The 27,899-nt window shown below is 42.1% G+C and overlaps 1 protein-coding gene across 1 annotated transcript in view; it reads left to right on the top strand.

Moving 5' to 3' along the window:
• Positions 1 to 612: 612 nt before the first annotated feature.
• si:ch211-210p4.6 (malignant fibrous histiocytoma-amplified sequence 1 homolog) overlaps positions 613 to 27,899 on the top strand; it is a 74,938-nt gene continuing 47,651 nt past the window's right edge. Inside the window, exons 1-6 of the mRNA XM_028793516.2 lie at positions 613 to 628; positions 7,634 to 8,501; positions 12,882 to 13,179; positions 13,259 to 13,445; positions 18,836 to 19,026; positions 27,232 to 27,719. Coding sequence (XP_028649349.2) covers positions 613 to 628; positions 7,634 to 8,501; positions 12,882 to 13,179; positions 13,259 to 13,445; positions 18,836 to 19,026; positions 27,232 to 27,719 — 2,048 coding nt within the window. The remainder of the gene's footprint in view (positions 629 to 7,633; positions 8,502 to 12,881; positions 13,180 to 13,258; positions 13,446 to 18,835; positions 19,027 to 27,231; positions 27,720 to 27,899) is intronic.

Genomic DNA, 27,899 nt, shown 5'->3' on the forward strand with positions numbered 1-27,899 from the left:
CATGGATGCCTTGACAAGTGACACAAGTATGCACTGACTCTTTTGCCATTGTTTGCTGTGTTCCAGCATTGGTCTCCATAGACAACTGTTCAGAAACTTTGCTGTCTCTAACATTTTCTTTTTCTTGGCCATCACTAGATCCATATGGGGTAAGTAAGTATTTCTTGAGTGGCGTACTCCTTTAAAGGTGGTTTAAGCTGTTTACAAAATGGATGAATGAACTTTGTGATAGGTGTGTTCTAACATTTCCATGCAATTAGAGTATCAAATAACTGGACACCTCCAGCTCTGGGAATGTGCAGGTGCAGCTGATTTTGGCCGTTCCACCAAAAGTGTGAACAAGTTCTGAAGGAATGAATGAGTGAAGAATGCAGGCTGCCTTCCAGCAGCATTTTCATGTTGTTCTAAAGTGAAACAAACCGTCTCTCCGCAAGGAAGAACTTACCCGTGCACTGCCACGCCTACCCGCCTACCTCTCTTTGGTTATGCTTTCTAGAGCTGCCCTCCTTTTTTGAAGGCCTGCCAATGAGGTTACGTTTCATCAGACAACACTGATAGAGGAAGTGAAACTGGAGCAGTGAGCGTCACAGAAGAGGTTTCTGTGGTGAGAAGATGGCTCAAAAGAATGGTGAGTAAAAAAGAGAAAAGCGAGTGCAGATTTGTTTACAGGACACAACAGCAAAAGTGCTCATTCTTCAGAACACTTGTCCTAAAGGTTAGGAAGTCCTATGGCTGTCATTTTGTTTTTTTTAGTCAGAAGTACTTTAAAGGCCTGGGGGCTTATTTGAGACAAGCTGTTGTGGAAAGTCAACAGCCATACCACTTCAGAAGAGGTCATCCACCTGAAGCCAAGCATGTTCAGGCCTGACCAATACTTGGCTGGGAGACCATCTAGGAAAAGCTTGGGGTGCTGCTGGAAGAGACGTTGGTGAGGCCAGTAGAGGGCGCTTACCCTGCGGTCTGAATGTGGATCTCAATGCACCAGTGCAGTGACGGGGACACTGTGCTGTAAAAATGGTGCCGACATAAAACTGAGGTCCTAACTCTCTGTGGCCATAAAAGATCCCTGGACATCCTTCGTAAACAGCAGGGTGTATCCCAATGTCCAGGCTAAATTGCCCACCACAGATTGTCATTCTGGCCCCCTAATCATCCCCTGTGTCTAATTGGCTATCTCTCTCACCACCTAACAGCTCATGTGTGGTGAGCGGACTGGTGAAAAAATGGCTGCCATCACATCATCCAGGTGGATGGTGCACATTAGTGGTGGTTGAAGTGGCTCCCCACTCACTGAAGTGCTCTGGAAAGATAGGGGGGGAGACAACCTGGCAGGGCTACTGACCAATGACATGCTAGGTGGCAGTCTCCACGGACTATACTCCCTTTGCAGATTCAGACTCCCATAAGGCATGCTGGGAACTGGAGTCCCATAGGGTAGCAACGGACCATGGGTGCTGCTAGGGGGAGCTGCTGGGATTACTGATCCCTACTTTGTGGGGTTTCTGTTTGACCTGGAATTGCTTCCAATTGGCTATGACCTTGCATTGGAAGTACTCCCGGATCCAAAATAAATGAAGCTGCTCAACCTCATCCAGACGAGTTGGAGTCGGATGTGGAAGACAATACAAAGCTCGCCTGGGAGGTGTGGGGAAGAAGCAAAAAGAGAGAGAAAAGAATGTCGGTTTTGTGATTACATTGTTAAAGAAGCCTTTTGTAAGGTAATTTATCATAAGAAACCTTGCATTTGCACCTGGGACTTGTGCCTGTGCAGTTGGAGTTTGGGGTGCTGCAACACCCTCTAGTGGTCACAAAGTATAAAGGAAATAATAACAATAATAGTACATTTCATATAAAGGGATAGAAAAAATGGAAGGGAAAAGGACAGAGGTTAAAACAAAAGTAAGGAAGAAATAGAGGGCAGGATAGCGAGAGCTGGAGCTGATGGGTTGTGGAGTCAAGCGGTCGGGAGTGTGGGCCCGAGAAGTGTGCATGGCCAACACTCGAGGTTCAGGGGTCTCTCCTGCTGTGCACCCCAAGAAGCAGGAACAACCAAGTGCTCCATCAAGCCATATCTGTGGGAGGCATGTCAGGACTTGTGGGGTCCCTGGGACCCCAAGGGATGGCAGGAAGGAACATGAGCCAGCATGTAAAAGCTTTGACCGTGCCTGTCAGTTGATGTCTCCTTTTGCTGAGGTGACCACTCATAGTGAGCTGAAGAGCGCTGTGGCTCATGGTTGTTTTTAAAAGGACTCTGGGGCTTCGCTCACCAACCCACGTTTTTGGTTAACCACATATTCAATTTAAAGAGATTGTTATTTTCCATGGGAATTGTTACATATACATTATTTTCACTTTTACTTTAAAACTTCAGTTAAAACATTATTTGGAATTAACTTTTCGTGAATATTGCATTGAAGTTTGAGTCCGTGTTTGGACTTGCATCATGACAACACAACGTATACTTGCCCGTGAGTGAAAATTGTTTCTTTCTCTCTAATAAATAAACCGACTTTTCTGAAAGTTTGTCCCTGTGATTTGTTAATTATCATATAAAAAGCTATTCTAACAGGAATCTGTAAACGTTTTAATATGAATGGCATATCAAGATCTCCTTTGGTGTCTAATGTCATTAGTGAAGATGGACTACATTAGCTTTCTTGTTGCCTGTTAAAATTTGACATGTCAGAATTGTTCGCCCAATTTTGAATACAACTAATCTTGTCCTACTGCATAGCCCATCACTCAGACGTAAATTACGCAATAACATTACGATACGTCCTTCTTTCTACAGTAATTCGGGCCGGTGTAAGACTGGATGGTGTTAATGCTTGTATTCTACATGATATTGTAAGATGATGTTTTCATCTTCTGCACCATCACCACCAACTGTTTCATCATAGTCTATTGATGCATTTAACCAATTTAACGTGTAACCGATCGACAATTTTCACGTTAATTCGTTTGACTTCATCGTTTCTCGCTGCCATATTTAGATGAATGAGTGATTTTAAACTGGATCTTTGTAAGTGTTAGTGTGTGTGTGTTCATTAGTAAGCCCTTTAATGGATTGGTTAAGTGCCGGAATGCACCTGAAGACCGTGGTCTTGTTTGAAAGTAGTTGTAAGTAGGGCGTGACTTAAAAGAATCTCATGGTCTCCGTCTTCCTTCCAAAAAGTCACATCTCGTCACGTCTTTATTATAATTTCGAGATTTCTTCCCGTGGTTTTAACCTCATTTTATGTAATATATTAATTGATTTATCTACTGAGTTTTAACCTCCACATGATTGGATTATTTATTTATAATGGAATAAGCACTGCACTTTGATTAGTGCAGCCGTTTGTTTTAATAAAAGCCCTTTCCATATTTGTACCAAGCCTTGCTTGTTAAGGTGTGGATGAAATAAATTAGAAAGAAATCTTGATGGCGTCTTTTATTTTCTCTTGGGAGCATCCTGTTATAGCAATCTACTAGAGGGCAGTGCCCTGGGCAGAGGCTATCAGCAAATGGAGATCAGAGACAGAGAGTCAGTCTTATAGATAACTAAATGTGCATAACAGTGCTGAATGATTGCTGACTCTGATTGGTTCACTAGCTTGTGTTCACTCTGATTGGCTCATTTGGCTTACACACCCTAATAAGCATACCCAAATAACTACAATCTTGTCTTCACTATCTCTTAAATTCAGCTCTTATTCTTTTATGGAAAACTGTGCACGTAACAGTTGTCAGGTCTTATTGAGTACATAGCATCGGCCAATTTCTTAAGCCTGCACCTTGAACGCTCTGCGTTGCCGAAGAGGTCAACCACCTGAAGCTAAGCCTGTTCGTACCTGGCCAGTACTTGGAATGGAGACCATCTAGGAAAAAAGCTTGGATTGCTGCTTGAAGAGGTGTTGGTGTGACCAGCAGGGGGTGCTTACCCTGTGGTCTGAATGTGGATCTCAATGCCCCAGTGTGAAAATGGCACTGTCCTTCAGATGAGACGTAAAACCAAGGTCCTGACTCCTGGGCATCTTTTGAAAAGAGTTGGGTATATTCTGATGTCCTGGCTAAATTGCCCTCCATGGCCTAGTTATTCTGGCCCCCCTAATCATCTCTTGTCTCTCTCACCACTTCACTTACCTAATAGCTAATGCAGCCTTTTCTCGATCTTTAAGTATTTGCTACCCGAGTTTTCATAACAGTTTTATTCGTGCCCCCCTAACATTTTTTTGAAACCCTAATAAAATTTATTCCTATATTTTTTACTGCCGATACACCGCTACGAGTTTAAAATTTCCCTGCGAATAGCGAAATTACACCACATATGGCAACATTCGTGCCCCCTTTTTTGCTACTTCGCGCCCCCCACCCCACAGTTTGAGAACCGCTGAGCTAATGTGTGGTGAGCATACTGGTGCAAAAATGGCTGCCGTCGGATAATCCAGGTGGATGATACACATTTGTGGTGGTTGAAGTAGTTCCCCACTCCCTATATGAAGTGCTGTGAGTGTTGAGGACAGTCCTATATAAATGAGTAGAACAATAATCAAATTATTAAATTATTCAATAATTAATAATTATAATTATTATTTCTGAGACAAATGTTATATTTCTTTTAATGTGTACTGCATACCATAATGCTTCATGAGCAAAAACTACATTACCCCTTGAGGTTCTCTCTCTTCTCTCACACCTTGCCCATGTGGGTTTATGACTATTGACAGATCCGGGGTTTAGGAATAAAGCAGCTGCTGCCAACCCGGACCATCACAACGCAGTTCTCGATTGGTTGTCAACTTTCAGAGCTTTTGCTCTTTAGATAGATAGATAGATAGATAGATAGATAGATACTTTATTAATCGCAAGGGGAAATTCACATACACCAGCAGCACCTTACTGATACAAAAAACAATATTAAATTAAAGATTGATAATAATGCAGGTAAAAACAGACAATAACTTTATATAATGTTAACGTTTACCCCCCTGGGTGGAATTGAAAAGTCACATAGTGTGGGGGAGGAACGATCTCCTCAGTCTGTCAGTGGCGCAGGACGGTGACAGCAGTCTGTCGCTGAAGCTGCTCCTCTGTGTGGAGATGATCCTGTTTAGAGGATGCAGTGGATTTTCAATAATTGATAGGAGCCTGCTGAGCGCCCGTCGCTCTGCCACAGATGTTAAACTGTCCAGCTCCATGCCAACAATAGAGCCTGCCTTCCTCACCAGTTTGTCCAGGCATGAGGCGTCTTTCTTCTTAATGCTGCCTCCCCAGCACACTACCGCATAGAAGAGGGCGCTCGCCACAACTGTCTGATAGAACATCTGCAGCATCTTATTGCAGATGTTGAAGGACGCCAGCCTTCTAAGGAAGTATAGTCAGCTCTGTCCTCTCTTACACAGAGCATCAGTATTGGCAGTCCAGTCAAATTTATCATCCAGCTGCACTCCCAGGTATTTATAGGTCTGCACCATCTGCACACAGTCACCTCTGATGATCACGGGGTCCATGAGGGGTCTGGGCCTCTTAAAATCCACCACCAGCTCCTTGGTTTTGCTGGTGTTCAGGTGTAGGTGGTTTGAGTCGAACCATTTAACAAAGTCCTTGATTAGGTCCCTATACTCCTCTTCCTGCCCACTCCTCATGCAGCCCACGATAGCAGTGTCATCAGCGAACTTTTGCACGTGGCAGGACTCCGAGTTGTATTGGAAGTCCGATGTATATAGGCTGAACAGGACCGGAGAAAGTACAGTCCTCTGCGGCGCTCCTGTGTTGCTGACCACAATGTCAGACATGCAGTTCCCAAGACGCACATACTGAGGTCTGTCTTTAAGATAGTCCACAATCCATGCCACCAGGTATGAATCTATTCCCATCTCTGTCAGCTTGTCCCTAAGGAGCAGAGGTTGGATTGTGTTGAAGGCGCTAGAGAAGTCTAGAAACATAATTCTTACAGCACCACTGCTTCTGTCCAAGTGAGAGAGGGATCGATGTAGCATATAGATGATGGCATCCTCCGCTCCTACCTTCTCCTGATATGCAAACTGCAGAAGGTCGAGGGCGTGGCGTACCTGTGGCCTCAGGTGGTGAAGCAGCAGCCTCTCCATGGTCTTCATCACATGTGATGTCAGAGCAACAGGCTGGAAGTCATTCAGCTCACTAGGACGTGATACCTTTGGGACTGGGGTGATGCAAGATGTTTTCCAAAGCCTCGGGACTCTCCCCTGTTCCAGGCTCAGGTTGAAGATGCGCTGTAGAGGACCCCCCAGCTCCGATGCACAGACCTTTAGCAGTCGTGGCGATACTCCATCTGGACCCGCTGCTTTGCTGGCACGAAGTCTCCTCAGCTCTCTGCTCACTTGCGCTGTTGTAATTGTGGGTGGGGATGTCTCTCCTATGCTGGTATCAGCAGAAGGATGTGTGGAGGGTGCAGTACTCTGAGGTGAGAATGAGAGTGGGTTAGGGTGGTCAAACCTGTTAAAGAAGTTGTTCATCTGGTTTGCTCTCTTCACGTCTCTCTCGATGGTGGCACCCCGCTTCGAGCTGCAGCCAGTGATGATCTTCATCCCATCCCACACTTCCTTCATGCTGTTATTCTGCAACTTCTGCTCCAGCTTTCTCCTGTACTACTTCTTCGCCGCCCTGAGCTGGACTCAGAGTTCCTTCTGCACGAGGTGGGACCTTCTGGGCTGACGTAGAAGCAACATCAAGAATTTGTTTCCGTATCTGGGCTCTGGGTGAGAAGGAGAAGGCAGTTAGTTGTCCGCGTTTATTCAAGCACCTGTTTGCGAGTCTTTACCTGCAGATTGTCTCTCAGATGCTTACGACGTAGAAAACATCTACTCTATATATTCTTTATATTTAAAATCCTAAGCCTAAAAGTGCAATGATTTTATGTGATGTTTTTGTGTGACATTTTTTGTCACTTTAAATCGGCTTATTTTAAAATCTGCATATATATGTCTGGTATTCTTTTCAGAATTTATCGAACTTTAATGTAATGTTGTTAGATTTTCAGATTTTTATTCCGTTTTTAAATGATAAACTAAAAAATATCAAGAACTCGCATCCCGCGAGACGAGACTTTGTGCCAAGAAATTTAACCACGCCCGGGGCCGGAAATAAAAGACAAAGAGTAGGACAGCTGCTGCAGAGACTTTTAAATGTTTGAAGTGCCGTGCGAGATGCAGCAGCTGTTGATCGAGCAAAGAGGAGGTAAATAAGTAAAACTGGATTTGTTTCCCATTGTATCACCGTTTAAGAAGGGGTTTCGGAGGAGTGACTGCGTCTCCTTGGGGTGCGTTCAGCCCCCCTCTTCACAACATGAGCGGTAGAGACGCAACGGGGTTGGTGCGTAGCACAGGCCGGTGGGGTTGGCAAGCGAAGCGAGCAGGGGGCGAACCCCCTAGTAATCTATATAATCAAAAACTCCAAGAGAAAGGCAAGAAAAATCATTAAGAAACCTGGAAAAATTAAGTATGAAATGTCCTTTCTGGGATTTTGTGAGGGACTTCACCTCCATGTCTTTATGTGTCCTTTACTTTCTGAATTACGTGGTGTTCCAGGCTCACTTCTTGTTTATCTCCCAATATCTGCCTACTGTTTGAGGAATATCTAATTATGTGTTTTTTTTTATTGTTTTCAATCACAGGTTTTGAGCAGGAGAAAAACGTAGACCTTTCCAGAAAGAAACTCAAAGCTTTACCAGAAAACATTTTGGGTGATACCAGTGTTGTTCAGCTGGATCTGGACCGTAATAAGCTCAAAACACTTGTAGGCATTGAAAAGCTGAGGAATCTGAGATGTCTCATCTTGAGCAAGAATGAATTCAGTGTGTTCCCGCAAGAAATCTCCCTTTTACAAAATCTTGAGAAGCTTTACCTAAACCAGAACAAGCTCCAGGTAATCCCTGAAGGGATCTTTAATCAACTTCATCACCTCAAACTCTTGAAACTGAGCCTCAACCGTCTCCAGGATCTTCCAGGAGACCTTGGTCAATGTTCCAAGTTGCAGTACATCAATGTATCTCACAACCTCCTGAAGGAGATTCCCGTGTCCTTCTTGGAGCTCAGAAACTTGGAAGAACTCTACTTGGAGGACAACAAGCTTCAAAAACTTCCTCCCAAGCTTTTTGAAAATAAGGCTTTACAGAAATTTAGCGCCGCTCGAAATCCCCTGAGTGAACCGCCTGATGAGATCTGCGCTGGTGGGCTCAAGCAAATCCGAAGTTACTTCAGTCAGATTAGCACTTCTGAGGCGGACTACATCAAGAGGGTGAAAACAATGTTTCTGGGTTGTTCGATGGCCGGGAAATCCACACTCTGCAGGAGCCTAAAGCAGCAGCAGGCAGTGGCAGTGGAATTGAAGGACAGAACCATTGGAATTGAAATAACGGAGACCCAGGTGAAAGATTTTCGATTTCATTTTTGGGATTTTGCCGGACAAGAGGAATACTACCTGACACACCACGTGTTTATTACACCTCAGGCCCTCGTTATTTTGGTGATCAATTTAGCAAGGTAGGCAAAACTCTGGCATGGTTATTATATTAGAAATGCAATAGTTTTAACAACTGGCTTATTCAAGTTAGTGATGGCCATGTGCCGGAGATGGAACAGAAATCGATGAATGTCCACCCATTGCAGGCCACACTTACTCATCCCAAACCGGTTAACCTAATCTGAGTGTCTTTAGGATGTGGGAGGAAACCGGAGTAGCGGGGAGAAAAGACGTGAAAGTCACTCAGTTTCAAGTGTAGATGGAAATGGCTCGTCCAAAACCGCATGGGCCAAGAAATGAAGAAGCCGGCGAGACTTTCCAAAAGTTTAGCTGAGAATTAGTAGTTCATGAAACAAAGCAAAATCCTGACGACCTTGTGATCCTTACAATTAATATCACAGGAGGATACAAGTCGTTTGTATTTGAGTTTATCCAAATACTTGGACAACAGCTAATCCGCACTTCTACCTTTATTATGATGTCTGAGAGGAGACACCATGAGAATTATCAAAAGTAACCAGGGGCCTCATATATAAAGCTTTGCGTGGATTCGAGCGTAAGATTATGCACACACCAAAAAACAGGAATACCCGTACACCAAAAATAATCGAATTTATAAAACCCAGCGTATGGAAATTTCTACTAAATCACAATTACCTTGAAAATATGCGTATGTGAAAATGTGTCAAAGGCTGCCCTGAAACATCTGTATATGGAGTGTGACAATATAGAGGCACTGTTGACCCCTTGAACCCTCAGACCAAATGTCAGACACCAGATAAAAGTCCAAATATAATATTTATTAGGACAATAATGTGCACAAAGTACCCTCCAGTCCTCTATACTTATAAACAATAACAAATAAACAATCCTCCAATCTTCCAGATGCTTAGCCACCCTGCCTCCCAACTCAGCTCATCCATCTGGGATTTCCCACAGTCCTTTATGGTCCTCGACCCGGAAGTGCTTCTAAGCCCTCAGTCCATGTGATTTTCCAGCACTTCTGGGTCAAGTAAAAACTTCTCTTTTTTCTTCAGCCCGGAAGTATATCATTTCTTCTGTTCCCGTGACTTGGAAATACTTCCGGGCTATACGGAAAATATAAATCCCTGGGCCTCCCTGCAGTGACTCCTGGCGGCCCCCATGGTATCCAGCAGGGCTGTGCATTAAAACTCCACTGTCCATGAGGCCCTGCTGGATTTCGGGACACCTCCATGTTGCAGGGAGGGCTCCATCTGGCGGCCTGGGGGTATTGGCTGGGATGAACGGCCAGCCATATCCCACAGGAGCATATTAATCATTATAGTGGGACTTGAACAGCGTAGAGGCTTGGGCAGATTTGTAGGAAATGAAATTTAATGTCAGTAAATGTAAAGAATTACACATAGGAAGGAAAAATGTGAGGTTTGAATACACAATGGGGGGTCAGAAAATCGAGAGTACCCCTTATGAGAAGGATTTAGGAGTCATAGTGGACTCTAAACTATCGACTTCCAGACAGTGTTCACAAGCCATTAAGAAGGCTAACAGAATGTCAGGTTATATAGCGCCTTGATGTGTGGAGTACAAGTCACAGGAGGTTCTGCTCAAGCTTTATAACACACTGGTGAGGCCTCATCTGGAGTCCTGTGTGCAGTTTGGGTCTCCAGGCTACAAAAAGGACATAACACAATACTTTGTCAGCATGCTTACAGTATGTCGATCAACTACTTTGACTTTATGCTGTAGAAAGATAAGTAAATAAATCAAGGTAAACAACATTCGATACGGCTTTTACTTAAGTAACATATACATGTTTTTTATATAAAGACCATCAAAAAACATAATCACAAACAGAATTTTGCACAATACCTTGGCGAGCTCTGTAAGCTGTGCTGTTTTGTTGAAGGAAATGTGTGGAGCAGACTGACTGGCAGGATGACGGCCAACCTGTTCCTACATCCAAACGGTGCCATCTTTCGTCTTTACGCCTGGTGCAGCTGCATTGTTCTTATGTGTGAGTGGACGTTTCTTGCGGGGAGAGCTTCTGTTCTCTTCTCTTTCTCAATTGAAATCACCACTTTCTGTCCCTTGGGTACACTGTTCATCATTTCATCCAACTCACTCCAAAAATCTTCTTTCTCCTCCATCGCACACTCAACTTGTGGTGCACATGCACTAGAAACATTCATCATCACACTTCCAATTTCCAGCTTCATAATCCGACACTCTTGACATTCTGTTCCTTCAGAATAACCCCTACTCCATTTCTCCTCTCATCCACACCATGATAGAACAATTTGAATCCACCTGGCCTTACTCCCCTTCCATTTAGTCTCTTGCACGCACAATATATCAACCTTCCTTCTCTCCATCATATCTGCTAACTCTCTCCCCTTACCAGTCATACTGCCAACATTCAAAGTTCCTACCCTCAGTTCCACTCTCTTTACCTTCCTCCTCTCCTCTTGTCTCTGGACACGTCTCCCCCCTCTTCTTCTCCTTCCACCAGCACCCTGTTGACTAACAGTACTGGTGGTGGTCGTTGTTAACCCAGAGCTCGAAATTTGTATAGTTGTCTGCATATTGATTTGGCAAAATTTTACACCGGATCCCCTCCCTGACGTAACCCTCCCCATTTATCCGGGCTTGGGACCGGCACAAAGAAACACACTGGTTTGTGCATTCCCTGTGGCTGGGTTACAATATGAAATATATACAATATGTAAAAAATATTTGCCACAATCTATTTCTAAAACGTTTATATTCAGAATCTTAAAACTTACGAAAATGGGAAAACTTCAGAGAGTGATCATGATTTGAAGCTCCATGACTTTGTTCATATATCCACAGCAGTGCTAGGTCTCTGGTGGTTCCATGGTTAGCCATAAAAGTCAAACCGCTGTGCTCATGTGCTATCAGACAGGTGGTAAATACGAGTTTCTAAGCTGGACTTCCATGTATACTCAGAGCTTTGAATCAGACAATTCTGAGAAAACAAAGCAACCGGAATCCTCCAAGGTGTGATTTAATGCTGACCTTCTTGTTATCCCAGTTTGTCCATCTATTCAGTACCCCATCTCTGTTCAGCTTGGTTCTTCATCACTAACACCTGGCAAGTCGATACACAACCTTGGGGTGGTGACTGATGGCCAGTTGTCCTTTGAGGACCATGTGGCTATGGTCCTTCAGTCTTGTAGATTCACTCTGTACAATAATCACAAGATCAGAGTATGCGACACAACTCCTGGTCCTGGCTCTGGTTTTGTCATGGCTGGACTACTACTGTGGTCTTCTAGCAGGACCACCGGCATGTACATATCGCCGAGCCAATGCAGATGATTCAAAATGCAGCAGCACATCACGTCTGGTGTTCAACCAGCCAAGGCAGCCACATGTCACTCCTCTCTTCTGACCACTTTCTAGCAATGTCATCGATGGCTGCCATTGTACTGGCCTCCCTGAATCTCCTGTTCAATTTTCCAGCAAGCTAAACACCTTCATGCAATAATTCCCGGAACCATGAAGTGATGTTGAGAATGTTTAATTACACAAATGGTGTGAAACTGTAAATACAAATACAAACAAACACTAATAAGTACTTGTATAAGTAACATAAACTAAATACAGCAGCATTTCTAACTAAAAGCTTAACAGCCGAAAGCTCAGTAATTTTGTATGTTATAAATATAACATTTACTTTGACATTCCCTAACCAAAATTACTTAAACAAAAGCTATAAAACTAGAAGATAACTTACAAGGAATGCCTTTACAATGGCTAACTAAGCAGGATGGCGAAGGATTGTTTGAGAGAACAAACACCCAAGATAACAAACACACCATGCTGGCTGCTGCTACACTCACTTCCTACTTCCTGTCACATTAGGATTTTTATGTTAAAGTTACAAAAGTTTGCTAAATAATTAGAACTTAACTGGCAGTGCCAGAACAGCCATGCTGATACTTCCCTGGGGATTTCCTGGAGTTGCACTGCATGTGATGTCATCAACGTGACCATATAAGGATCGGTGCATACATTATGGTGTAAATGAAATTGGATAATAACTGTGTTGGCTTGATTCTTGCTTTGTGATCTTAGTTTACATTTTTCTCCTGTCTGCTGAGCCTGAACAGAGAGGTAAGGTAATTATTTAAGGTATGGAAGACAGAAGTTTCCAGGTAAGATCGTTCTACTCCGTAGTTTTGGTACCAGAGAGCGGTGACATGTTGCATGTTGATTAGCACACGCAAGTAAGAATGTCACTTTGTTCTGCATATATGACAGTAAGGACCCTGTAAAGGCTAATTACAGGATCTCATGCAGCTTCCAAAGCCTTCCTCACATCCACTTTACTGTATGTTGATTCTTGAAGTCATATATTATACCAAATGATAAATGCAAAATATGAACTGTTTTAGCTACCAGATTGAAGAGCCCGACTCGTTTAAGAAGGACGTTGCCTTCTGGATCAATAACATCTTGATGAGGGTTCCTGACTCCGTGGTGCTGCCGGTTGGCACTCATGTTGATAAATGCTCCAGTTTGGAAGTTATGATGGCAAAGAAGGAAGATATCGAGAAAAGAATTCAGCAAATGATGAAGAAGATGAAAGAAAACATTCAGCTGCGGATGGAAAACTTCAGTGAAAAGAATGATGCTGAATTATTTTTCGATCAGTCCAATAAACTGAACAGCTTGATGGACTGCGACCTACAGGTATGTCATGCCTTTGAGTAGCTCTGCTGGGTGGTCTTATCTCTCCAGTTTTCCTTCTAAGCAATTTGTTTCTTCACAGGTCTTGGATCTGGTGCTCATCGATTGCACAAATATAAAGGAAATTAAACGCCTTCAAAATAGGATATTAGAAATTGTGCAAAATAAGGAAATATTCCCAAGTATTGAGAAAAAACTTCCTTACCTTTACAAGATGGTTGAATCAACAATAACGGACCTTCTAATCCGGAAGGAGATTCCAGAGCACGGTATGTCTTAAAAAAAACCCAAAAAAACCTGAATTTCATTAGAAATGTTGCTTAATGCATTTTGTTCACATTTACATAAAAATACAGCCAGGTAAATCAGCAGCAGTCTAGAAAAGGCTTCTTTAAATTTAGAAATCAGAAAAATTATGAAGAGAAATGGCCATATAACCTCATCAATTCTATTCACCTACAGTTGAGATTTGAAGATTTTAAGTCCTGCTCTCCACCATACAACTTGATCATTTATTCCATGTGCCTAAGGTCCTCTGTGTGAAGAAAAGCTTTCCAATACTTATGTGACATATACCTTTAACAAGTTTCTATCTGCTGTCATAAGAATGAGTCATAGACCTCATAAAGGTTTGGGGCAGCCACCCGTATATATTGTTTCCTGGCTGCAAAAAGTTGATTTAAAATAAGCACGATGTGTACAGAACAGAGTCCAGAACAGAACTGACTGGCCTGGAGACAAAATGGCTGTTTTAAGCAAGAGTAGGGAAAATGACATCACTGGTGCCAGAACCGGAAGTGACATCTTCGTGACTGGAAGTGAGGTCATCGATGGCGCCGGAACCGGAAGTGCTGTCGTCAGTGGTGCCGGAATCAAGCAGGATTTCCTGGGAATGGTCTGCAAGAGACGGAGAGAGAGAGACGGTCAGCACACTCCGCCGCCTTCTGGTCTGGCATAGAATTACTGTTATTTAGGCCCTTTAGCTGTTTCCCATGCTCACGTGTGTGATAGATACTATATTGATCCTGAGGGAAATTTAAGAGCAACACTGACAAAGCTATTATGATATAGTATGGTGTGATACTGTACAGTATGGTATGGTAATTTGTAAAATCTATACTTGCATTTTACCTGAGAACTTCTATTTGCACTCTGTGCCTGCCCTCAGTGAAGAACACTAAGCTGAATTAAATTGAAAATGGATGGACAAATTCACATTTGGTCTTTCGGTATTTTAGTAGTAAAAGAGCGGTCAAGGAGGTGATGAAGCATATGAGAAAAGGTAAATTCAAATTATAATAGGCAAACAGTGAAACAACAAACACTTCAAATTAGAATTTTTCAGAGGCTTCCACATGTGAGGAAGTCAATAATCTCTCACTAGTAATGGGGACTACTAACTTTCTCAATCTCTTCTGTCCACAGTCTGGAGGTAGCTAGTGATGAGTCCACTACAACTCCTAAATCCTTCTCATAAAGTGTACTTTTGATTTTCCGACCGCCCATTGTGTATTCAAACCTAACATTTTTACTTCCTTCATGTAATACTTTACATTTACTTGCATGAGATATCATCATCCATGGTCTGTATGCTGTCCAGGTCTCTCTGTAATGACACAACTGTTTCTACCTTATCTGCCCTTCCACCTAGTTTGGTGTTATCTGCAAACTTAACCATCTTTTTAATTATTTTCATGTCAAGATCCTTGATGTGTATTTCAAATAGTCGTGGCCACAGCACTGATTCCTGAAGGACATCAGTTTTAACATCACCCAATTCTGATGAGGTTCCTCCCACAATAATACTTTGTTCTCAGTTTTTCCACCCGTTTTCACTCTACACCCAGAATTTCCACTACTTCTAGTTTAATTCATAACTTCTTGTGTGGTATTTTACCTAAAGTTTTCTGAAAAATCAAAATAAATAATGTCATATGCACATCTCTGATTGTACCATTTTGTTGCTTCCTTGTAGAATTCCAACACATTAATGAAACACAACCATCCTCATCTGAACCCATGTGGACTATTAGTCAAACCTCTTATTCATGCCATGTGCTGCTCAATCTTTTTCTTTATAATTCCTGCCATTGATGTACCTCTAATGCCTGTTAAGCTTACTGACGTATAGTTACCTGGAACTCCCTAATCACTCTTTTTAGACAAGATAATATTTGCTAGCCTCCAGTCTTTAGGAAATTCCCAAGTGTGCAGAGATTTTCAAAAAAAAGTGTCAATGTTATTATATGTACTCACCAACTTCCTTAAGAACTCAAAGATGAATATTATCTGATCCTGGTGATTTGTTAGATTTCAGCCTATTTAATCTTAGCAGCACTTCTCTCTCTACAATTTCCAACTTCTTCACTACCCCCTTAGTAGTCCCCATTACTAGTGAGAGATTATTGACTTCCTCACATGTGGAAGCCTCTGAAAAATTCTAATTTGAAGTGTTTGCTTTTTCACTGTTTATATATTATAATTTGAATTTACCTTTTCTCATATGCTTCATCAATTCCTTGACTGCTCTTTTACTACTAAAATACCGAAAGACCAAATGTAAATTTGTCAATCCATTTTCAATTTTACTTCAGTTTAGTGTTCTTCACTGAGTGCAGATGCAGAGTGCAAATAGAAGTTCTCAGGTAAAATGCAAGTATAGATTTTACAAATTACCATACTGTACAGTATCACACCATACTATATCATAATAGCTTTGTCAGTGTTGCTCTTAAATTTCCCTCAGGATCAATATAGTAAGTATCTATCTATCTATCTATCTATCTATCTATCTATCTATCTATCTATCTATCTATCTATCTATCTATCTATCTATCTATGTATGTACAGGTGCTGGTCATAAAATTAGAATATCATGACAAAGTTGATTTATTTCAGTAATTCCATTCAAAAAGTGAAACTTGTATATTAGATTCATTCATTACACACAGACTGATGTATTTCAAATGTTTATTTCTTTTAATGTTGATGATTATAACTGACAACTAATGAAAGTCCCAAATTCAGTATCTCGGAAAATTAGAATATCAATTAAGACCAATGCAAAAAAAAGGATTTTTAGAAATGCTGGCCAACTGAAAGGTATGAACATGAAAAATATGAGCATGTACAGCACTCAATATTTAGTTGGGGCTCCTTTGACCAGGATTACTGCAGCAATGCGGCGTGGCATGGAGTCGATCAGTCTGTGGCACTGCTCAGGTGTTATGAGAGCCCATGTTGCTCTGATAGTGGCCTTCAGCTCTTCTGAATTGTTGGGTCTGGCGTATTGCATCTTCCTCTTCACAATACCCCATAGATTTTTTATGGGGTTAAGGTCAGACGAGTTTGCTGGCTAATCAAGAACAGGGATACCATGGTCCTTAAACCAGGTACTGGTAGCTTTGGCACTGTGTGCAGGTGCCAGGTCCTGCTGTTGGAAAATGAAATCTGCATCTCCATAAAGTTCGTCAGCAGCAGGAAGCATGAAGTGCTCTAAAACTTCCTGGTAGACGGCTGCGTTGACCTTGGACCTCAGAAAACACAATGGACCAACACCAGCAGATGACATGGCACCCCAAACCATCACTGACTGTGGAAACTTTACACTGGAGCTCACGCAACGTGGATTCTGTGCCTCTCCTCTCTTCCTCCAGACTCTGGGACCTTGATTTCCAAAGGAAATGCAAAATTTACTTTCATCAGAGAACGTAACTTTGGACCACTCAGCAGCAGTCCAAAGGCGAGACGCTTCTGACGCTGTCTCTTGTTCAAGAGTGGCTTGACACAAGGAATGCGACAGCTGAAACCCATGTCTTGCATACGTCTGTGCCTGGTGGTTCTTGAAGCACTGACTCCAGCTGCAGTCCACTCTTTGTGAATCTCCCCCACATTTTTGAATGGGTTTTGTTTCACAATCCTCTCCAGGGTGCGGTTATCCCTATTGCTTGTACACTTTTTTCTACCACATCTTGTCCTTCCCTTCGCCTCTCTATTAATGTGCTTGGACACAGAGCTCTGTGAACAGCCAGCCTCTTTAGCAATGACCTTTTGTGTCTTGCCCTCCTTGTGCAAGGTGTCAATGGTCGTCTTTTGGACAACTGTCAAGTCAGCAGTCTTCCCCATGATTGTGTAGTCTACAGAACTCGACTGAGAGACCATTTAAAGGCTTTTGAGTTAATTAGCTGATTAGAGTGTGGCACCAGGTGTCTTCAATATTGAACCTTTTCACAATATTCTAATTTTCCGAGATACTGAATTTGGGACTTTCATTAGTTGTCAGTTATAATCATCAACATTAAAAGAAATAAACATTTGAAATACATCAGTCTGTGTGTAATGAATGAATCTAATATACAAGTTTCACTTTTTGAATGGAATTACTGAAATAAATCAACTTTGTCATGATATTCTAATTTTATGACCAGCACATCTGTCTGTCTGTCTATCTATCTATCTATCTATCTATCTATCTATCTATCTATCTATCTATCTATCTATCTATCTATCTATCTATCTATCTATCTATCTATCTATCTATCTATCTATCTATCTATCTATCTATCTATCTATCTATCTATCACCACACCACACCACACCACTGTCTAAACCCACATAATCCTGAGCAGGATCGCAGGGGTCTGGGGCCGCTCCCAGCAAACAGGAACAATCCCTTTCTACAGGGTGCCAGTCCATTGCAGAGGAACACACTCACATGCACACTCCAGGTCCAATTTAGCAACATCAATCCCCCAAATCTACATGTAAATACAGAATTAGTACATTTGAAGACGCAGATTTGTTTAAAACACAGAGCACAAAGTACAAACTGATTAACAGACTAAAATACATGGGAACTAACAATATCTGTCCATTAATTAATTGTTGAATGCTCATCAGTTGACAACGGAGGAGAGGAAACCAAAAACTCCAGTCTTCGTCCCTGGGATATTAAACCCTCTTGTATCAGGTCATAATGGCTGTGCAGATCTCGAGTGCTGAATGTTCCATTTTAGGGCTCAGCCCCAGGTTTGACCCCACCGAGGTACCCTTCTTCAACATGTGCCTTTTCTGCCTGAGTTATTGTGATCCCCCCTTTCCATGGACTCTGAAACATACTGCACTACCGCTAAACGTAGCTGTTGGTTGTGCGTCCATTCTCCCCCTCTTATCTAAGGCTTGGGCAAATTATGGAATTTATAAATGTCGATGATATTGAATGACAATGACCTTGTCACCATACATGGTTGTGACATTTAAAGGTATTCTCTCCTTGGACGTTTCCCAATTTTCTTGTTATACACCATTGAATCACAATGGATTTCATTTTGCTTTTTTGACATAGATCAGCTGATAAAGACTCCTTAATGTCCAGGTGAAAACAGATCTCTGTAAACAGGCAACACGCTCTGGTTGAAACATCACAGTCTCTCTTCATCTCCTGATCCGTCTTTCCCAGTTTATTATTGTGCATACCTCATTCACCTCATCTTGTGCAGATCCTCTACTACTGTATGTTGTTCATGTGTCAATGAAATTGTGACCAGAAAGCGATGGATTCCCTTCTGTTCCCAGTGCCTCCTAAAGGAGCCGGCCTCTGAGCTCCTCAGGCATGTTCCTCTCACCTGTTAAATTTAAGCACTTCTGTTGGTTTTTCCAGGCATCGTTCCTCTTGGTGAGCTGTTGGACAAAATAAACGAGAACGGGGGCTTCAAGAAGCTGATAGAGGATGACTTGAAAGACATTTTACGATACCTGCATAGGATTGGGATTATCATGTGGTATGAGGAAATCTCCACTTTGGCCAAAACAATCTTCGTCAAACCTTCTTTTCTCATAACTCTTTTTAAGGCAAGTCTAAAATGTTTTCATTCCCACCTGATGGACTGTTTCATTCTCTCAGTGCTTATGTGTGATTGTCATTTGCTTCCAAAATCCCGTGTGTCAAAATCTTTCTTTGAATTCCTTCACAGTTTCTTTCCCTTATATTACCTTATCAGTACTGTCTTCCATTTTCATGTAATAAGGAGCTCAACTTGTGACAGTATTATGCAGTGCCCACCATAATGTATGGGACAAAGACTAGTTTCTCTTTGATTTCCTTCTTTGCTCCACAGTTTAATATTACAAATCAAATCATTCAGATGTGATTAAAGTGCAGATTGCAGACTTTCATTTAAGGGGTTTCCATACATTTCGGTCACAGCATGTAGACGTGACAAAACGTTTTATACTCGAAAGTTACAAATGTGACTTCAGTCCATTGGCATGGAGACAAAATAGATATTGGAACAATCTAGACGAGAACAGGCCATTCAGCCCAATTAGCTCTCCAGTCCTAGCCACTTAATTCTTCTACAATAGCATCAAGTTGAGTTTTGAAAGGTCCCTAAAGTTCTTCTATATCATGCAAAAATAATGGCAATGTAATCATAAATAAACTAGAGCAGTCATTGTATTGTTCTGGGTATGACGTTAAACTGCATCCAGCCCTGCAAGCGGTCCTCCAACTTGCAAGCTGATGGCAGGACTGGCACACAAGCCACCATAAAAATTTCATGCTCTGAAACACCAGACAGGCTCCTTTCTGCTCTCTGTGTGAGTAGCTCTGCTGCAGCCACCCATAGGACGGTTGCTAGCATTATGAAGGGGATGGCGTAAAGCCCTTGGCTTTCCCTGGAAGAGTCGGAACCCCTGAAGAGCCAATGGGGTCAGGCCTGTTGGAGCTGGCATGGCGCTGAGCTGTAGCCCACTGCACGGCAGCACTCGTGTCCCTCTGATGCGGCCCATCCAGGTAGGGGACTGGAACGTCTTGTCTCTCATGCATTCTGGAGTTGGACCGCATGTCTGCCTTGGGGTTTGCCAGTTGGGATCCTGAGCTGTGGTGGGTGCAGTAACACGCTGTACCAGTGCATGCTTCCCAACCTGACCTGACCTTAGCCATCGTATAAAAATAGTATACAAGCAGCCAGCGTGAGTTTCTGAGAGGAAGGTCCTACCAAACCAATCTGTTAGACTTGACTTCTTAAATGGGTAACTGGAGTAGTGGACAAAATCATAGCACGAAACACAACTTATCTGATTTTCAAAAAGCCTCAGATTCAGTCCCACAAATTTTGAAACTATACAATACAGTACAATTTATTTTTGTATAGCCCAAAATCACACAAGAAGTGCCGCAATGGGCTTTAACAGGCCCTGCCTCTTGACAGCCCCCCAGCCCTGACTCTCAAAGAAGACAAGGGAAAACTCCCAAGAAACCCTTGTAGGGAAAAAATGGCAGAAGCCTTGGGAAAGGCAGTTCAAAGAGAGACCCCTTTCCAGGTACGTTGGGCGTGCAGTGGGTGTCAAAAAGAAGGCGGTCAATACAATACAATACACAGAACAGAACAAATCCTCAATACAGTATAAAAATAAAAAAATTACAAGTATGGAGCAGAATTTAACAGTAGATAATATCACATAATATGATTTGGATTTGTTTAGAGTCCTGGAGACCTCATCCATCAAGCTGCCTCCCCCATTTGGCCATTCCACAGCTGAAACAGCGCTAATCCGATGAAAGGACCCCTCTTTCCCATGATTCCTGCTATCCTAAATCAGGGATGACTTTACCATAGGCAGGCAAAACAACTTGGCAGGTGGGTCGTGGCAGCAAGTGCCACATTTGAGTGCCTAGAAGAGAAACAGAATAGGTGAGGGTTAGTGACAAATTCTAACTATCATGTTACTTATGTTTTAGTGCTAATGACCAACAACAGAGATGCAGTCTGTACAGTTAATCAGCAGCTCTAGTCAGGGTGTGCTAAACTGAAGTTGTGAGTCTTCAGCCAGGATTTAAAAGCTGAGACCGAAGGGGCATCTCTTATAGTAGCAGGCAGACCACTCCACAGTTTAGGGGTCCTTTAACTAAAAGCTTGACTTCCCACTGTTATTTTATTAATCCTTGGAATCATAAGCAGACCGGCATCTTGAGATCTTAATGTGCGTTCAGGTTTGTAAATCATGATAAGTTCAGACAAGTAAGCCAGACCTCGGCCATTTAATGCTTTTCTTTATATGTTAACCCCTTAACCGCCCTCTGCCGGATATATCCGGCATCGTTGTTTTATTGCTAACGCCGTACTGCCAGAATTATCCGGCACATTTGCCTATGGTTATATGAATGCCTGGCGCATAGTATAACTGACGGTTTGGCGTGGGTATTATTACTACATTGTATTTCGACAACTCTGTGGTTGTTTTGGCCGGTTATGTGACGTGATTCGGAAGTGACAGCTGTGAATATGGCGAAACATAAACTGACTTCAAGTGAGGCTTTGCAGGCGATTTTGGACAATTCTGATCATGATTGTAGCAGTTCTGAAGAAGATTTTAGCGACAATGATGAGCAGCAAGGTGCGCTGCATGATACTGTGAATGACGGCGCATCGGATGATGGCGATGAGTGGGTGTATCCCCAGCATCTCAACTGGACTGCTGCCCGAGGTGAACTACCTTTTCTGCATCCGTTTCAGGCAACGTGTGGCTTTACTGTTGATGTAAAAAATTACACTGCTGAGCAGTTTTATGAGCTCTTTGTGTCACCTGATTTGATCAGACATTTTGCTCATCAGACAAATCTGTATGCAGCACAGTTTATTGAGAAAAATCCCAATTTACCTCCACATTCCCGTGTTCATGCTTGGGTAGACACTGATGAAAACGAAATGAAAAAATTCATTGGGATTTTGATGTTGATGGGAATAATCAGAAAACCAGATATTGAGATGTACTGGTCTACAGATCCTATGTATGCAACACCTATTTTTGCAGCTATCATGAAATGTAACCGATTCTCTTTGCTGCTGAAATTCTTTCATTTGAATGACAACAGAAATGAGCCAGATAAGAAAGATCCAAACCGCGACCGCTTATTCAAGCTACGTCCTTTGATTGACCATTTATTTGAAGCATTTCAGTTGCCCTACATGCCAGGACCGTCAGTTGCAGTTGATGAAAGTTTATTGTCGTGGAAGGGCCGCTTACAGTTTCGACAGTATCTACCATTGAAAAGGGCACGGTTTGGTATGAAGATGTTTTGCTTAGCTGAGAATTCAGGTTACATTTATAGATTTCGTGTATACACTGGCAAAGAGGATCCTATGAGTAGTATTTCAGCAGTGTTGCCAGACGAATGTAAGGACTTTGGACTTTCAGAGAAAATTGTTGTGTACCTTGCCCTACCACTATTGGACAATGGGTACACCATTTGGATGGATAACTGGTACTCCAGTTGTATGTGTTTGCCCATTTCTAGAACTTGCACAACATTTAGTGGTCAATACTGCTTGAATAAATGTAAAAAAGTAAACAAACGAAAATTGTTCAGATTTCACCTGGCGTGGGGAATATTTAGGGAGTTGGCGGTTAAAGGGTTAAAAGAAGGATTTTGAAATCTGCCCTAAACTTAACCAGGAGCCAGTGTAAGGATTTAAGAAGTGGAGTGATGTGTTCGTATTTTCTTGTTCTTGTAATAATTCTTGCAGCAGCATTTTATATTAACTGGAGGCTGTATAAAGAACAGTTTGAACATCCAGTGTACACCGCATTGCAGTAGTCAATCCTACTAGAAATAAATGCAAGATTTAATTTCTCAGAATCCTGTTTATTTCGAAAGCGCCTTAATTTCCCAACATTTTTCAGATGGAAGAAACCCGATTTGGACAACGTTGTAATATGCGCTGTCCTATAAGCTTTTGGCATCGGAAGCAAGTGTTCTACCAAAAATGAAAAGATATGGCAGGTCACAATGGCTGTGAATGCAGGGGCTGGAAGATAAATGTTTAGTCAAAAAGTCAAGCCAAAGTCAAAACATAGGAAATTAATAAAAAATATGTAGCACAGAAGCCAAATATTTAACCAAATATCTGAAGTCAAAAAACAGAGGCGGAAGAGCTAAGTTAACCATATGTGCTTAGAATTGTTTCAAAATCCGCAGTCTTGTATGCTGACCTTTATACTGTTTGACATCATGCATCAGGTCGTACTTGCATAACAGCTGTTATTACTAGGCAGTACCTTGTGGCCTCCAGGGGGCACTCCAGCTCCCCAAACACCTGACACAGACAGGCTCGGACACAAGTCACAGCAAACAAGAGTTTTTTATATTGTGTTTTCCGTGGGTAACTCTTTCCTAATCATTTCCCACAGCAATAAGCAGCACACAGCAACTCTTTCTTTTCTTCTCTTTCTTTCTCTCCCTCTGCCTCTTCCTCCTCTGCTCCACCCAGTAAGCTTCATCTCCTTCCTCCCAACTCTGGCTCCCAATTTCTTTCAGGCAGCATCTTTTATATTATCCCCGGAAGTACATCTGTTGTTCTAAAGGCTTGGCCCCACGAAGTAGGGCTCCCCAGTCCCTGCAGTACACACTGGTGGCACCCATTAATTCCAACAGGACTGAGTCAAAGAACTTCAGTTCCCAGGATGCCCTGTAGGAAACCGTGGCGTAGCTGGAACCTAGAGGGGTCTGCCATCTAGTAGTCTGGAGAGACAATGCCCTATGCATTGCTGTCTCCCCCTGCCCATTGAAGCATCATGGCCAGCCAAGGTCTCCGGCCATCCCGCACAATCTTTAATAAACTTTTTCTGATTATCAAAGAGGATTTTAACATGCCCGAATTTCATTGATTTTGTTATATATATTGCTTAGAATCTTGCTTATTTTTGTTATCATTTTGGTTTGCATTCTAAAGGATCGCTATTTTGTTTTTGGTAGATGTCACAACGTGCTAGGAAAAGGTTTCATGAAAGTTGGATCACATGACATGACAAGTGTGACGCTTCCTTTGTGGCATTCAGCATTGTGCATGAATGTCTTTCTAAGACGCGCTCTTGTTGATGTTTGTTTTTGACTAAGCCCACGTTCTAGAAATTTTGATTCTGCTCATCTGGACAAAGTTTTTAAGTGGGAGAAATATTTCGAGACTTATCCAAGTCTCTTCCTCAGTCTCAACTGACTGCAGGTTTCCCCAACCTTATAAACAGTACCTTTGCTTAATCACAGAGACTAGCACCATTGACAAAGGGCCAGTTGATCAGTGATATGCAAATTGTCCACTGATTAGTAGACGTGTGAACCATTCATAGAGGGTTGAGGAATGGCTGCAATCACAGCATTGTAAGATGGCGACAGATGTACCCTTAGGCCCCCTCCTCTGTTCAGAGATGGTCGTTCCTTTTTCACATAAATGGCCTCCTTGATTCCTCTCTCAAACCAGCGCTCCTTCCTGTCCAGGATGTGCACCTCTTCATCTTTAAAGGAGTGACCACTATCCTGTAGATGTAAATAGACTGCGGAGTCCTGGCCTGATGAGGAAGCTCTTCTGTGTTGTGACATGCGCTTAGCCAGTGGCTGCTTGGTTTCCCCGATGTACAATTCACGGCACTCCTCCTGGCACTTAACTGCGTAAACTATGTTACTCTGTTTGTGCCGTGGGACCCGATCCTTGGGATGGACCAATCTTTGGCGTAGCGTGTTTTGGGGTTTGAAAGCCACTGAGACCCGGTGTTTCGAGAAAATGCGCCTCAGCTGTTCCGATACTCCTGACACATACGGGATCACTAAGGGTTTTCGCTTAGGCAGTGGATGTCCTTCCTCTCTCATGAATCTCATGATTGCAGCCATTCCTCAACCCTCTATGAATGGTTCACAAGTCTACTAATCAGTGGACAATTTGCATATCACTGATCAACTGGCCCTTTGTCAATGGTGCTAGTCTCTGTGATTAAGCAAAGGTACTGTTTATAAGGTTGGGGAAACCTGCAGTCAATTGAGACTGAGGAAGAGACTTAGATAAGTCTCGAAATATTTCTCCCACTTAAAAACTTTGTCCAGATGAACAGAATAAAAATTTCTAGGCTTTCCTTACCTGGATTATTGAGCATGCATCGAGACATCGTAAGCCCACGTTGACTATTTGGGAATACTCCTGTCCCACACACGTGCTGCTCAATTTTTTCCTAGAAAATATCATGAGATTGCTGTAGAATTCCAGTACCTTAGTGAAACATGACCAGCCTCTTCTGAACCCTTGTTGACTGTTGACAGTTAAAACCTCCTATTTTTGCTGTGTGCTGCTCAATATTTTCTTTAATAATTGCTTCCATTAATTTACCGTACACGTGATGTTTGTTGAGCTTACTTGCCTAAAGTGACTTGGATCATCTTGATCCTGCTTTTATTCAATGGTTTAATATTTGCTGGCCTCCAGTCTTCAGGAATTTCCCCAGCGTGCATCGATTTTCGAAAATTGTGGTTTATATCTGCATTAATGTTTACTGTATATTTGATTATCTGAACCAACCTTCGTCCCAATTTCTTTAGAAAAGTGATGTTCTACTGTATTTTATTACAGGTGCTGGTCATAAAATTAGAATATAATGACAAAGTTGATTTATTTCAGTAATTCCATTCAAAAAGTGAAACTTGAATATTAGATTTATTCATTACACACAGACTGATGTATTTCAAATGTTTATTTCTTTTAATGTTGATGATTATAACTGACAACTAATGAAAGTCCCAAATTCAGTATCTCGGAAAATTAGAATATCAATTAAGACCAATGCAAAAAAAGGATTTTTAGAAATGTTGGCCAACTGAAAGGTATGAACATGAAAAATATGAGCATGTACAGCACTCAATATTTAGTTGGGGCTCCTTTGGCCTGGATTACTGCAGCAATGCGGCGTGGCATGGAGTCGATCAGTCTGTGGCACTGCTCAGGTGTTATGAGAGCCCATGTTGCTCTGATAGTGGCCTTCAGCTCTTCTGAATTGTTGGGTCTGGCGTATTGCATCTTCCTCTTCACAATACCCCATAGATTTTCTATGGGATTAAGGTCAGACGAGTTTGCTGGCCAATCAAGAACAGGGATACCATGGTCCTTAAACCAGGTACTGATAGCTTTGGCACTGTGTGCAGGTGCCAGGTCCTGTTGGAAAATGAAATCTGCATCTCCATAAAGTTCGTCAGCAGCAGGAAGCATGAAGTGCTCTAAAACTTCCTGGTAGATGGCTGCGTTGACCTTGGACCTCAGAAAACACAATGGACCAACAACAGCAGATGACATGGCACCCCAAACCATCACTGACTGTGGAAACTTTATGCTGGACCTCAAGCAACGTGGATTCTGTGCCTCTCCTCTCTTCCTCCAGACTCTGGGACCTTGATTTCCAAAGAAGATGCAAAATTTACTTTCATCAGAGAACATAACTTTGGACCACTCAGCAGCAGTCCAAAGGCGAGATGCTTCTGACGCTGTCTCTTGTTCAAGAGTGGCTTGACACAAGGAATGCGACAGCTGAAACCCATGTCTTGCATACGTCTGTGCGTGGTGGTTCTTGAAGCACTGACTCCAGCTGCAGTCCACTCTTTGTGAATCTCCCCCACATTTTTGTTTCACAATCCTCTCCAGGGTGCGGTTATCCCTATTGCTTGTACACTTTTTCTACCACATCTTGTCCTTCCCTTCGCCTCTCTATTAATGTGCTTGGACACAGAGCTCTGTGAACAGCCAGCCTCTTTAGCAATGACCTTTTGTGTCTTGCCCTCCTTGTGCAAGGTGTCAATGGTCATCTTTTGGACAACTGTCAAGTCAGCAGTCTTCCCCATGATTGTGTAGCCTACAGAACTGGACTGAGAGACCATTTAAAGGCTTTTGTAGGTGTTTTGAGTTAATTAGCTGATTAGAGTGTGGCACCAGGTGTCTTCAATATTGAACCTTTTCACAATATTCTAATTTTCCGAGATACTGAATTTGGGACTTTCATTAGTTGTCAGTTATAATCCTCAACATTAAAAGAAATAAACATTTGAAATACATCAGTCTGTGTGTAATGAATGAATCTAATATACAAGTTTCACTTTTTGAATGGAATTACTGAAATAAATCAACTTTGTCATAATATTCTAATTTTATGACCAGCACCTGTAGAAATTGTTCAAGGACAACATTTTCTGTGAATCAATCTGAAAATCACATGCTAATTCTGTGCATTTATTTAATTTATCAGTTGATTGTCCGCCATGATTTGGTCGAACAGTTAGAGAAAATTCCCAAGGCTGTGTTGGTGCGAGAGCGCGCTCTAGAGAAAGATGTCCACAAATGGATCCGTCAGTATAGAAGCAATGCGATCCTGGACCACAAAGCTGTGTCTGCCCTGGTGAAACATCTACTGCAGCAAGTCAGCTCTGATGGAGAAGACGACATCTTGGAGGAGATCACGGGGAACAGAGGACAGAAAGGAAAGCTTTTCAACCTTCTGGAACATTTTGAAATCTGTTTGGCGATGAAACCTCACACGTCCCTAAATCCTAATGCTACAGTATTCCATCCAGGAAGAAGGTGGGACTACATGGACTGCCATTCCAATGGAGCTTACCTGTTTCCAAGCAACTTACGCAATGCCATTTCAATGGGAATTTGGAAAAACGATAAGGAAGATGATATACGTGTCTTGGTTTATTTCCTGCCAGAAGTTCCTCAAGGCTTTTTTGCAAGGTAACTAAAAATTTTCTTTTTCACAAATCAAATTTTTTAAATGTTACTGAATACTCTCTAGTTAAACAAAGACAGAATAAATAGGCCTTAGATAAGTTGATATCTTTTGTGTGAATCAAATTATAAAGATGTCTTCATTGTCTAATCCTGTACATTTAGATCATTCTACCAGTTTAGAAG

This window comes from Erpetoichthys calabaricus, chromosome 2, assembly GCF_900747795.2.
Source record: "Erpetoichthys calabaricus chromosome 2, fErpCal1.3, whole genome shotgun sequence".
NCBI lineage: Eukaryota > Metazoa > Chordata > Cladistia > Polypteriformes > Polypteridae > Erpetoichthys > Erpetoichthys calabaricus.